The 13,425-nt window shown below is 45.2% G+C and overlaps 1 protein-coding gene across 11 annotated transcripts in view; it reads right to left on the bottom strand.

Moving 5' to 3' along the window:
• Positions 1–10,311, bottom strand: part of CCDC186 (coiled-coil domain containing 186) — a 33,114-nt gene extending 22,803 nt beyond the window's left edge. Inside the window, exons 1-3 of one of the 11 annotated variants that reach the window (XM_035547799.2) lie at positions 2,271–2,436; positions 1,183–1,478; positions 518–637 (exon numbers count right to left, since the gene is read on the bottom strand). In XM_035547799.2, the coding sequence (XP_035403692.1) occupies positions 518–519 (2 nt within the window). In that variant the 5' untranslated portion in view covers positions 520–637; positions 1,183–1,478; positions 2,271–2,436. Of the gene's footprint in view, positions 1–517; positions 638–1,182; positions 2,720–6,762; positions 6,844–10,185 lie in introns of those variants that run through there. The other 10 variants (XM_035547802.2, XM_035547797.2, XM_035547807.2 and 7 more) reach the window with 10 other exon arrangements.
• Between the last annotated feature and the right edge of the window lie 3,114 nt (positions 10,312–13,425).

The raw sequence follows: 13,425 nt of genomic DNA, 5'->3' as shown, positions 1-13,425 counted from the left end.
TTCCTTTTTGGTTTCAAAACAAAAAACTAAACACCACAGTCTCTAAAACAGTACAAGTCAGTGGGAACCAGAAAACAAATGGTAACTAAAGTACAAATGAGAAAGAGGCGGTGAATGGCAGAGTTCTTACACAACAACAATGTGAAACTTTTACAAGGATTCCCATTTTACAAGCAAATCTTCTCTGACATGAATAAAATTCCTGATCCCCCCTTGGCTTGAAGTATTTATGCTTAGGTCAATACCAGAGCCAATGAATCCATCCGCTTAGTTTGTCCAGCCAAAACAACTGCTCTTTTGGTAACTATCTACATTTTGATAGCTCCTAGTAATGAAAGTTCAAGATGTTCTACTGTTAATCTAAAAAAAATAAATGAAACAACCCCCATTTACGATCTAAATTGGCAAGCAAGGAAAATGAATACGGCAGCAAGAAAAAGCATTGAGCTCGACAGTAGCAGAACGCTAGCTTCTACTTAATTAAAAAGCTGTTAAAAATAATGATTGAGACTGGTACATTTAACACAGTCAATAACCATCAGATCCGCAAACAATGCCGTTGTTCAGAGGGAAGGCAGAAATTCACCTCCTAGTATCTTGTCACGGGCAGCTTCCAATCCACACACTCAGCAGATGCCTGTTAAAAAAAAAAAAAAAAGACTTAGAATAAAGCTGAGGTGCAACTTCTTCCATAGCGGTTCCTCCAGTTTAAGTCCTTGCTGACACTTTCTCTGGAATGATCAGAGGCAAACTTCTGGCTCAATTTAAGAGTTTTCTGAAGTCTAAGGTGTTATAACCCCCCCAACTGTGTAGCCGTTTGATGTTTTGCTGCCTCAAAGCTGCTCATCGCTGCCCAGCTGCTGCGGTTCACTCCCACAAGAAAAGAAGTGGTAAAAGCAGATAGGGGAGCTTCCACCTGAACCTCAAGGCCGGTCAGCAAACTGGATGGTATTTCTCCTCACATGAGAGCAACAGAAAAATCAAGCTCTGTTAGACTGTACTTTGGAAAGAATACTGATTTTTAACCTTGTCGTGTTACTTCCTCCTGTAAGACTCTGAATCAATATTAGAGACTAATAATAGAGATTAATCTATTTGGAAGCAGAAGTTATTTGCATAATTCAAGCAGTTACAGAGCAATAAAATGCCATCAACTCCTTATCCGTAATATCATGTACTTACTATCAGCCATGAAGTGTAGGTTTTGTATCAAACGCATGGGGAGTTTGAAGTGACTGTACAAATCTGGTAAAGCTTAAGAGTAAATTCTGAGGATTCGGTGCTCCCTGCAGACTTGCTCTGCATTTCAGTGGTGCCCAGAATGGAATTTCCTACATTAAGAATGTTCCCAGCCCGATTCCAATATATTCAATTCCACATCTGTCTGCCCAAATCGATCCAAACCTGTTCCTGCCCTGAACAGATGTTTTCTTTCCTCCTGCTGCCACCGCACAGTACTGGTTTTCACATTCCTATTACTATTTTTAAAATAGAAATAAGATCTTACCCTAGGATCAGAATTTTATCTTCAGAAATATCCAGCCAAAGAAATCATGCGGGGTAGCTGTCAATGCAAATTCACCTTGATACTCAAACGTGTCTCTGGCATATCCAAAGTTTGTCACGTCTACCCCAGGCAACTAAATAGAGCAGATACCTCGTCTGTAAGGCCAGAGACAGAAAACTGCAGTAATAGCAAAGAAAAGGCTCCTGCTTGGTAAGCAAAACTGTGCGTGTGAAAGTAGCTTAAAGAGATCAACGCTGCCAGCCTAGCCCCAGCTGGTTGAAACGAAATATGATAATATTCGCTTCTTTCACATCAAGCATACAAATACAGCAGGTCCCAAACACGCCTGATACACACTTGACAGCAGCTCGATGTTTTTCCAGGTTCCATCTACGCCTCCTGTCACCCTCCCTACCCTAAATGACTCTTCCAAAAGTCGGGGAAATAATGAAGTTGTGGTACCACCTCCTTACACGCCAGCCCTACCAGGGCAAGTCTGCACACAGCGGGGCAGCAGAAAGCAAAGTGCTGCCAGGGGAGCACCGGCGTCCTCCTGCGTCCCCCTACACCCTCAGCCGGTCACTCGGTCCCAAAACCCACCTGAGGCTTCTCCAGCCCTTCCGCACGGGACCTGGCTCACGCAGCAGCCCACCTGCAGCGCCTGGGCACGCTGAGACGCCCAGGGTAGGAACTGTCAGGTGAGCACAGGGAGGGTAGCTCAGCCCCAGCGCCCCTGCCTCGCACCCCCAGCACCCCCAGGTACCTTGTGAGACTGCCGGGCACTGGCACGGTGCGGGGAAGGCTTCCTGCAGCCAGGCTGTAAGGCTTCTGCTGCTGTGGCAGGGCCACGCTTTGCAGCCTTCTCCTACTGCTGTGACTTAAATGCGCTTGTCTGCCGAACTGCTGCTGCAAAACTGACGGGAATCAAAACTCCGGAAGATTTTGAGGGCCTGCAGGTACAGTGAACGGCCAGCACAACTTTTTAAGGGAGTGTCTCACAGACACATACACGAAAGAAAGCAAAGACTCAGGAAACCAGCAGCAGTTTTTTCATTCACTGCCTTTGGACCAGAACAGAAGCATCCTCTCTAACTGCTAATCAAACGGCAGAAACACGAACAGAGGTGACAGTCACTCGAGCCCTTCAGCTAAGCACCTGATACAAGACAGGTATTGATCCGGGGGGAACATCAAAAACCTTGCTACATGATCCTGTAAAATACAAAATATATATATATATATTCCTTGTGGCTACCTTCAGCAGCAAGCACCCTAACATGTTGTTAAGCCCTGGCCTCAGGGGCTATCCGTAGATAAGAGGTAAGAGCACACAGAAATGCTTGCAGAATTAATGCATGCAAAAGGCGAAACTTGCAAAGGAAAAAATGTACAGGTTGCTGGAATTTATTTGGGTTACATCCATTTACGTTCTATTGTCTGCAAGTAGCCTATCTCAAGGTTTAAAGTGACTTAGAAATTAAGTCAAATAATGTTTAATATTTAGCTACCGTAACAGTACAGACCTGATCTGTAAAGTACCAGCCAGTAAGATCAAGGTCTTAACTCGTCCTATGAAATCCACCTGCTAAGTGAACAAGTCAAGCAACTCCTTCTCACGCAAGATTTGCTCTCATTCTCGCAAGACGAGTAAACACCACGCTACAGCACATTAGCTGGATTTCTGGAATAAAAAAAGTCTAATTACGGTACTATACTCTTGCTGTGACAACGTATCAGGGTAGTAAGGTACCTGTTTATTATGGTATTTTTACAGGGAAATGAAAATAGAACTACCAGAAAAGCCAGTGATATCATCTCTGAACAGTAATTTGACTGTTTATTAATGCAAGATTTACTAGTCCACATTAAATAACTATTTAAGAAAGCAGTGATCAGACATTAATATTTAGTTCCTGGACTACAACCGTAGCAGTTACCTGCAGCGATAAGAAGCCAACTAGCAGTTAGAAGACACATCACCTCTTTTAAGATCTCTTCCAACTCAAATGCTGATTTTAATCCTGCTCCACGTTCTGAAGAATTGAGAATTAATTTTCATGCGCAGTAACAAAAATAAATTTAATTACTGTTGTTTTAGGATCACTCTTCCAAATACACTAAGAGATGACGATAAACGCCCGGCTGTCAGAACACAAGCCAGCAACGGACAGCTTCTGCAGGTACAGCTCGAGATACAGGATTCCAAATAAAAGTATTTCAAACAATACCTACACTGAACCACCAGACTAACTCCTCTATTCACCTTCTCTAGAAGAACTCTGAAAATTTAAGAAGTTTTCTGAATTAGCAGAGAGCTAAGACCTATCACATTCATCTCAAACTTGCAGCTTTTCTCCCTCCTGCTCTCTGCTCTTCTTTTGCCTTTCTACCTATTGCCAATGCAAAAGTGAAAGAAGATGCAGCAATACAGGCGGAAGGCAGAGGGAGGAAAACCAGCAGCAGTCCTTCATTCCCATACGTGCTTTAACAATAAATTCTCATTTCAGAGGCCAGTCACTGAGCACAAAAAAAGAGCAGTTTCTCCAACACTCAATCCTCCCTTTTTCTCTGCTGAAAAGACCATACACCCTACTTTTTACGATGCTCTTGACACATTCAGCCGTCCATCAGGCTATCCACTGTATCACTCAGAAATCTTCAGCCCCGTTCCAACACTGCTAATTTCCAGCCACCAGAAGTTAATTCATGACGAAAGCAATTCCCTGTGTGCTTCCCGCTGCCTGCACAGCTCTCAGCAGGACCACAACCCTCCCCTACCCTGTTATTAGGGGCACGCCTTGAGAATCTGGTACATTTTAATTCAATATCATGCCATTTCAAACCGCCTGCCTTTTCAATCTTACGGAACACAAACATGATCCTTTTAAATCCTGGACTACAAAGACTTCCTAAGCAGATGCACCGTTAATGCCAGCGTTCAATTTCACGAAGCAGAGAGCTTGAACCATGCCTCACGTACGCTGTAAACAGCGGAGAAGAACAAAGAGGCTTCAGGCAATTTCAAAACACATCTAACGACTCATTAAATGACAGAAGTATAGGAAGCATTTTCTGAAGCTAGACTGTTGAGAAAAAATCACTGACAGTATGGGAAAAAAAGAAAATGTGCATCTTGTCACCAAGTAACTATCCCATTTGGGCTTTTACCAAAACAGAGTAAAGAGTGACAGAAGCATGGCACTGCCAGGACATGGGCTGGCTGTTCAGGTCAGTCCCAGGTGACAAAAATCACTGCTGTAACAGAAAAAGAATATACTTAAGCTGCCAAGCTTAGCTATACAGTAGAAAAGCTGGACAAGGAAGGAAAGAAACGGACTAATGCTTCGGGAGTGTGTGCATAATAACAAAGACTTGCCCAAACCCCAGTGGATTTTGAGAAGCAGTAAAGAGTATTGAGATACGTGCCTCGGAGTGAAAGGAGTAAACGTTCTGTTAGCAAGAAGTTAACACCATAAACGTAGTTCACTGAACACCAGACACAGTCAGCATTAAACAACGTAGTGGTCAGTTGCAGCCACTTATGTCAGTTCCTTCCGACAACGAAGGGTTTGCATCAGCTTTGCACAGATGTCCTCCCCTCATAGCTGTGCTACGAGACCTTGGAGCAGAGCCTCTGGCGAAGAGAGCACCATCTCCTTTCCACCAAGAAGGCAGGGACGCAATCCACAAACCCAGGGAACCACAGCTCTCACATCAGCAGCTAACACCACATGTGCTCTTCACCTCTGGAAATGTGAAAAGCATCCAGATAGGCTTTATAGAATCGGAGACAAGCTTATTTTTAAATTACAGTGTAACTTACAAAGCCATCCTCTTTCCTCTTTCTTATCTGTCACAGCAGAGTACTCAAATTTCCTACAAGCAGTGGACTGAAGTCTAATGACTAAAGCTGCAGTAGCGGCAGGATGTTTCAGAGCGGGCGTGGGACAAGGAAAGAAGTGACAAAGAGCTCCACGGCTCATGGGCAGCTGACACCCCCAGGCAGTGGGGTCCTAAGCACCATGACCAGGCAAACATAAAGAGCTGAAACGCCCGGTGACACCAACACAAGCAGCCCACATTCCAGAGGTATTCATATGGTCACGCTGAAACTGCAGCCCGTACTGCAAACTAGCTACGGAAACACTGCGCACCTCTACACAGCACCTTTAGAGAAAACCCCTACCTACAGGACAGGCCCCTTGGAACTGCTCCAGAGCAGCTCTCTGCACTGGGATTAGAGATCCTTGCCTCCTGATCCGTCCTTAAACTCTGTTCTGGACCAAGAGCTTACAAAATAGCTGCTGTTATTATTTATCTTGCTTTTCAAGATGGCACCATCCCAAAGTAACACCCACTGGAGACTCAACAGAAAATCTAAGTAAACGGCTTTAAGCAGCAGTCTCTTCAGATGCCCTGCAATTCTCACTAGCCTTCCACCTCACTTCTAGTTTCTACACTCATGGTAAACTAAAGAGAAACTTCATTTAGCTCAGAACCAGAGACTGGCTTGGATTGGACAGGACCTTAAACACAATCCAGTTCCAACTCCCTGCCATGGGCAGGGACACCTCCCTATTCTCTATCACAACAGAATAATAAGTACTACCTTCTTTAACCAGATTACCCTAAAACAAAGACATTAAAGTCACCATTAGCAACCAGACAACTCTCAGAATCCCAGAAACTGCTATTTCATTTTAATTTGGGCTTAATTTCCGATCTATTACATTTGGGTAAGAAACGAAGCCGTAGGGCAGCTCGTGTGCTCCCATATACAGAATGAATCTCCAAGCAGACCACTAAGGAAACAACTGATGCTGGGGTAGGACAATTTTCTCCCTTCGCATAGTAGCGTTGCTCATTTTAAAAGCTACACTGCAACTCTTCAAGAACTTTTCGCATCTTTACTAGACAACAATCATTTAATTCGGGATAATTAGTCAGCACTAAGTGAGTGCCAACCTGTCATCACAAGAACTCTTGTTAAAAGTTTTACGTGACAGTATGACTAAAAATAAAATGGAAGAAAAATCTTACAGCTTGTGTTAGCAGGCAGCTGAAGTGTAATCCTAATAATACTTTCACCTAGACTAATCTGAACAGACCCAACCTACCTTTGTCCAACACGTCAAGTATGAGGTTATTTTGTTTAATTATTTTCCTAAAGCAAATATCTTCAGCTACTGTCTACTGCTCATCACACTGACCAGCAAGCCCACTTCCCTGTTGTTTCCAGTTAGCACCCAGCGTACCTGTACTGGGCATGGCATCTTTCACAAGAGCTCCACCTCAAATCGCTTTCCCAGTCTAAACAGTGCATCACCAGGTAACACTGCAAAAGAGGAAATTCAACTCCACGAGATAATTCTGTTTTCAATTGGAAAATATAAGGAAAAGAGGATTCACTGAAATAAATTCTTGTTTACGTGACCAGATATGAGAAGTATCTCTACTGTATAGCTGCTATGTAGAGGGACAGATCAAAGATTTCAGCCAAGAACAGCTTCAGAGGAGATTTAGTTCCTAACTACTGCCTGCATGCCATGCAAAACAGAGAGGGGAAGGCCATGAGGCCTTGTACACCGATGGCCTTCTTGTATTTAGATGGCACGTGTAGGAAACAGAAGAAAACCACCCGAGTCCCACCTATACCAGCTCTCCCAACATTAACTCATTTTGACCCTAGACCAAAGACTGGATATAGCTCTATACTAGACAAACGGTAAAGGGCTTACGGAGTATCAGCCAGTGCTGCTGAGAGGGAAGATGTATCGACACGTGGCTCCGTCTGCATGGAAAAGCTGGAGGGCTACAGCGCAGACGGGACACGTACAAGAGGTAAAGCTGGCTGCGTGCTGGGACACGGAGCTCTCCAGCCCAGACATAACTCGACACAGTTCCCGACTCAGCTCACACAAAGACCTGCATTGATGCAAGCGCTCGGAGAGCAGGGAGGGGAAGCGTGCATATACACAAATACTCTCTAGATTTCCTTGCTTGTATCAGTTTAGTACTTAAGCTCATTTTTCCTCTTTTTTTAATCTTACTTTATATACACGCACTGATTGCATAGCCCCATGCTAAGGTGCAAAGCTCATCATCGCTATCAATTTTTTCAACGTGAGTCAAGTACTGTAGAAGAGCAGGCTTACTCATACTTTAACTTTGCTTTCCTTCGCTTATGTCACAAGTTAAACAGTTGAGCAACACTGTATGAATTCCTTCACGGTATCACCAGGTTTTCTACCCGTGTCTTGCAAGTGGTTAATATCACAATCCCATTAACTCCGCACACAGAGCCAAGTAACGGCACAACTCCAAAATAAAGTTTATCAGTCAAGGTTTAATAAGTGGGACTGGATTTGTTCCCCTTAACACATGGCATCAGGTACTCTGAGTATTGCTTTTTTGTCATTCTAGCCCCAGGCTCAGAAGCCCGTGTCTCAGGGAAAACCACACACGAGCAACACGGCCCTTTTACCCTGAGCTTCAAGTGAGACATACGGGATTATGCACAGACCTGCAATCTTCTGTGGGCAAGCTTCTTCAGCACACAACTTCTACTCTTCTAAGTAAGGAAAACTGGTCTCACCTACACTGCTCAGCAACTGCTGCCATACCACCAACAGCACCACGACAGTCTTACAGGATTTTAGCATCATGCATTCAACTCTGCTCAGAACAAGGCTAATACCAGCCAGTTTAGTCACCACTACTGCCTCGTCTGCATTTGCTTTCTGACACTGACATTCTCACCTGTGCAGAGCAGAATGCTTTAAGGGAGGAGAAGAAATCCTCCCTGAATGACTGAGATCACAGCCTGGACAAAGCATATATTCTACAACAGGTCTTCTCCATCGTTAACCGAGTTAGAAGTTTCATCCATTACAAAGCCGTAGCATCATGGTATTGTTTTAGTTACACTACTGGTCTTAGCTTATTTAGTATTGAAGATGCCAGCATATTTGCAATCAAAGGCTATTTTCAAATGTTCTTTCCAGAACACACAACAGGGTTGTGAAACTCCAACCAAGGCGTTTCTGTCTGCCTGACCTCTGTATACTGAAAAACACCACTCACGAGGATGGTAAGGCACTGCTGTTTTCTAACCTGATCTTCCTACAGAGCTTCTCCAGAGCCCCTGAGGGGAAAAAAAAACAAACAGGGAAAAAGAGTTGATCTTTTGCAGATCTGAATGAGTCAACTGAGAGCTCTACAGAAGATGGACTCCTGTTAATTAATAAGAGGTATTATGTAACATTTGCAAATTAAGAACATTAGTATTCCATGCCCTTCTTGAAGATAGGATCATTTTCTTCTACAACTCCTCTCTTCTGAGACTGTTTTGCTTCTGATGAGATTTTTTGTTTCAGTTGGAGGCAGCAGAGTCTCAGTCTATAGTCTGAATGTAAGCTATCCGTAAGGACTACTGATTTAACACACTGCCTTTTACCTAATAACAACAGCCTATCCAGAAGAAGACTTGCTTTTTTCCATAACTCTTTAAAAAGCCAGCTTCAGGAAATTCAATATTAGCCTAAGGAAACGATAAGCAACATACCTGTTAATTAGGACCAAAGAAACCACACTGTTTCGTTCCTTAGTCCTCTTCTCAACACTGAAATACTGAACTTTGCAATACTAATAAACATCTGTCAACAATACCAAATCAAGTAAGTCTTTTAAAACAATAGAGAATATTGTTTTAAAGCCAAGGCAAAAAAGGATGATTGAAGAATTCCAGAAAAAGAAGAGAAGGGCTCAGAGGCAATAAGGATCAAGTTTACATTTCCCCCCCCTCTAAAATGGATGACATTTCAAGTGGACTGCCTTGTCTCTTGATGCCACTTCAGAATTTCAATTTCTTCTGCTTTTAGAGCCTAACCATCCCCTCCTAAAGTCAATGGCAACGTAAGCATTCATCGCAGTCAGTGATTGCATTTCCTTCTCAATATAAAAGAGCAGCTGTTTTCCATGCTGTTTCAACAATTTCCTTATACAGCAAAACATAGCAGGACACTGGTCACATGTGGATTTTTTAGCATGTTCTGCCTGTCACATTTTAACTTCTGGAAAGTTCACGCGATAAAGCAAGCCAACAACAAAGCCAGAGGACCCTATCCCTAACCCTAAACACAGGTTTCAGTCCCACAAGAGATCCTCCCCCGGTGTGCACGGTCTCACTGGAAGCACACCCACACCAGACCCACCTGGGCAGCCGATTTTCCAGGCCAAGAGCCAAAACCCACATATCTACCCCACAACCCAACTCGCAGCAGCGCTCCCTGCTCACCAACCCAGAAGGGGCTTCAGCAAACACCAGCCGCAAAAACAAGGACACCGCTCACCCTACCGCTGGAAAATAACCTTCGTACTGATACACCATAAAGCTAATTCTTGTCAGCGGATTATTTAACGGCGTAGCGAGCCCCCCGCACCCCCAGACACAGGGGCGAGCCGCCTAACGACGCGGAGAGGCCGGAGCGGGGCGCTCCGACATCCCGGCTTAGCGTCGCCCCGCACCGAGCCCCCCCGCCACGGGGACCCCCCCGAGCCCAGCCCCGGCCCCGCACGGCCCCCTCACGGAACCCACGGGCTCCCCTGGGGCTGAGGGGGCCGGCAGCGAGTGGACACCCACCCGCCCCCTGCCCCGTCCCTGCTCCCGGCCGCCTCACCGTGCGGGGCCGTCGGGGAGGGCGACAGCTCCCCCACGGCCGCGGCCTGACACATCAGCCAAGATGGCGGCGGGCGGCGCTCCGGGCCCGCGCCGGGCGGAGCCATGCCGGCGGCCGGCCCGCAGTGGGCGGAGGACGCGCAAGGGGACGCGGGGACGTCCTGTGAGGGGCTGGGCCTGAGGTGTTCAAGAGAATGGTTTTAGTGGTGGGGTTGTCAGTGCTGGGGTAACGGGGGGGTGGATGGTCCTAGGGGTCTTGTCCAGCCGGTATGGTTCTGGGATTCTGTCAGAGTGCCGTGCGCCTCATGGCTGGCGTCGTAGGGAGGGCGGTCCCCAGGAGCTGTGTGCCTCTCGGGGTTTTAGAGAGATAGACCCCGATGTCTCTCATCTCTTCCAAGATGGGTGTGCGGTACCAAGTAACATTCACCCCTTCATCATGAAGAGAATGGCACCTCACTTTTCTATTGCAGTGCAATAGAATGTGTTAGGGTGTTACGGGGTCTGGCCCCGGCAAGCATCTGCCAGAACTTCACCGCTTTTTGCTGAGGGGGTTAAAAAAATAAATAAAATTTGCTGGGCAGCAAAAGCCTTGATTGCATCTAGTGAGAGAAGTGACTGTTCCATGGAACACACTTTGGAATCCAGAGGACAACATAAATGCCTTTTTTATCTAATAAAAATAAATTGATAGAAGTAGGTTAGCAGACCCTGTAAGTGATAACAGTTGCATTTACTGTAGCAGCTTGGCTACCCCAAGCAATGGCATCTGTCCTGTAGGAACTCCTTAAACATAACGAGCCACTTGGAGTAATTGGGTCAGAAGGGACCTCAGGAGTGCAATGTCCAATGCCCGCCCCTTGGCAGGGCTGACTTTGCTGTTAGGTCAGCCCACTCCTTTATTTTGGCAAATTTGTTTTTATATGCATAGAAAACCTTACACATACAATTTTTTTTTCAGCGGTGTTGAAATCAGGTTAAGAAAATCGAGGCTCTGTTCTCCTAGAGAGGCAGGCAAAAAGGACTTTTGTAGGCAGCTGGACTCTCCACAGCTCCAGGCCCAGCATGGAGGCTCAGGTACTTCTGACTCTCAATACCCGTGCTGAAGCCAAATTTTCACCTAAACACTATCTTATCCCCAGCAGGCAGCTACGGATACTTTGTGAATGATAATGCCAAGACCACAGGTTGAGCCCCCTCCCCAAACTGTCTGCACTCAAATTAAGTAAGAACAACCAAATGACTGTAACTCTTAGGTAGCCAGCAACAGCTCTCATTCGGCATCACAAATGGTGTGGAAGACAATTTCTGAGTGAGAGAACTTACCTTCTAAAAGACAGTCATATGCATAGACTCCCCTTCTGCTGCAGACATAAGCTCTGTATTGCAGAGGCAGAAGCAGAATTTGGCCTGTTTTTTCAAAAAGTCACAGTTGGAGAGCTTTTGCCTCTTATTTTGTTGTCTTCTAAGAAAAAAAAAAATAAGTATTCACATAACTGCTCGATTTCTAGCTGGTGTTTGTTAATTATATAGGATCTTTATAGCTCTGCCCACTGCAGGGGCTTATGATCCTCTGTTCTTCCCTTCAGCTGTAGAAGTGTCAGCATCCCCACTTTAGGGGTAAATAAACAAGGAGGTGGCTGAAGCTGCAGAAGTGCTGAATACCCTGTACCCCTCCTCACTCCTCCACACCGCTGGCACTGGAGAGCCGTGGCTGGCAACACCGAGGAGGAGCTGGGAGGAGGGCCCCATCCTCTGCAATCATCAGCAGGCTGCTCCGTTGTAATGTAATTACTGCAAGCTGATTTAATTTCACATCATGCCTTTCGTATAGTGGCAAGATGACCTAAAGAGTTATTATTTTTTTCATTAAGAATTGCTTTCATTAACTATTTTATTCTAAGTAAGCATGGCTTGCCATGGGTCTTTGGGAGCACCACCAATGAAGCCCCAGGAAGCCTGTCTTCTCTCCCCAGGTCAGATGAGTACAGCATTGCAGCTGAAGCTGCAGTCCTGGTGCCCAGGCCTGTCCACCGTTGTCGTGTCTAATTTATGCATGGAATCGTTCAATCCTAAGCGTGACTGTAATTACACAAGCACTCTGAGTAAGTCATACCTGGAAAAAACTATTTTCATTGTATGTTGCTCAGACTGCCCTTTGTTCAGCATGTAGCACAGTGGTGTCCCAGCTGGTTCCTAGGCACTTGGATCCTACAAATTAGAGCTAATAACACACTGGTACAGTATTACAAAACCTGCACGCAGGCAAGTCCAAAGCTCTGACTAGTATTTGCAGGCAAAGCACATCGACCTCCAGCAGCTACTGCGATGTTACTCCAGATCAGTCTCTGTGCTAACAGCGCTACCCCCAGCTACCTCTGGCACTCCTTTGCATTTGTCATTTTCCACTGCTGATGCCAGACCTGTTCTTTTTCTTTTCAGAATTAGTTTTCACTGCTGTCATTTCATGCCCTTTCTGGATGCAGTATCCTAAGGCATGGAATGTCCCAAATGACCAAGTAACATTTAAGAGACAAAAACAATGAAATGAACAGTCATTGTGGCTCAGTCATTCTTTGAAACTTTTAACTGCAAGAAAACTTCATGCCAGTTCACGTGCTGATAAAGTTCTGTCCTCAGTGGGATACTTGATTCTCCTTTTCATTGCATCCTGTCAGTATTCTTCCAGCTCAGTCTATAAGGTTAATTCGTGTCATTCCAAAAGACTGTTCAGACTAGCAGTGTTGCTTTGATTCATCCTTGGGGGTGGAAATGGTTAGCCAGCTAAAGGTACTAAAAATATCTGGATATGTTAAATTACAAAGATAGTATAAACTTTTTTTTGGAGAGATTTGAATGCCAGGGAAGCATATCTTAATGCCTCAGTTATTAGTGCTTCTTAGGCACTAATTACTGGGCTCATCTTGGGGACAGAGGAACATGGTGTGGGGAGGTAATGGAGGCTGCATTGTGATTGCCCCAACTCTCTGCAACCCCGCTGTGCATACTCTGCTGCAAAATGGTGGGCAATTTGGCCATTTTCCTGAAATACCACATACTCCTACCAAATTTATCAGCAGCCACTCCACTGTAGCCAGCTTCTGCTGCTTGCCACAGTCGGGTGAAGTTCACAGGAGCCAGGAGAGTTGTTTCTCTGACTTTGGTAGGTAATAACTCAGCCGTCTAGAAAAAATTTAGCCAGCTCTTAACACGACACATTTTCTTTGGAGTATACTTAAGTAGG

The sequence above is a fragment of the Cygnus atratus genome, chromosome 7, assembly GCF_013377495.2.
Source record: "Cygnus atratus isolate AKBS03 ecotype Queensland, Australia chromosome 7, CAtr_DNAZoo_HiC_assembly, whole genome shotgun sequence".
NCBI lineage: Eukaryota > Metazoa > Chordata > Aves > Anseriformes > Anatidae > Cygnus > Cygnus atratus.
The sequence above is the reverse complement of the archived record's forward strand: the minus strand, read 5'-3'. Positions and strand labels throughout refer to the sequence as shown.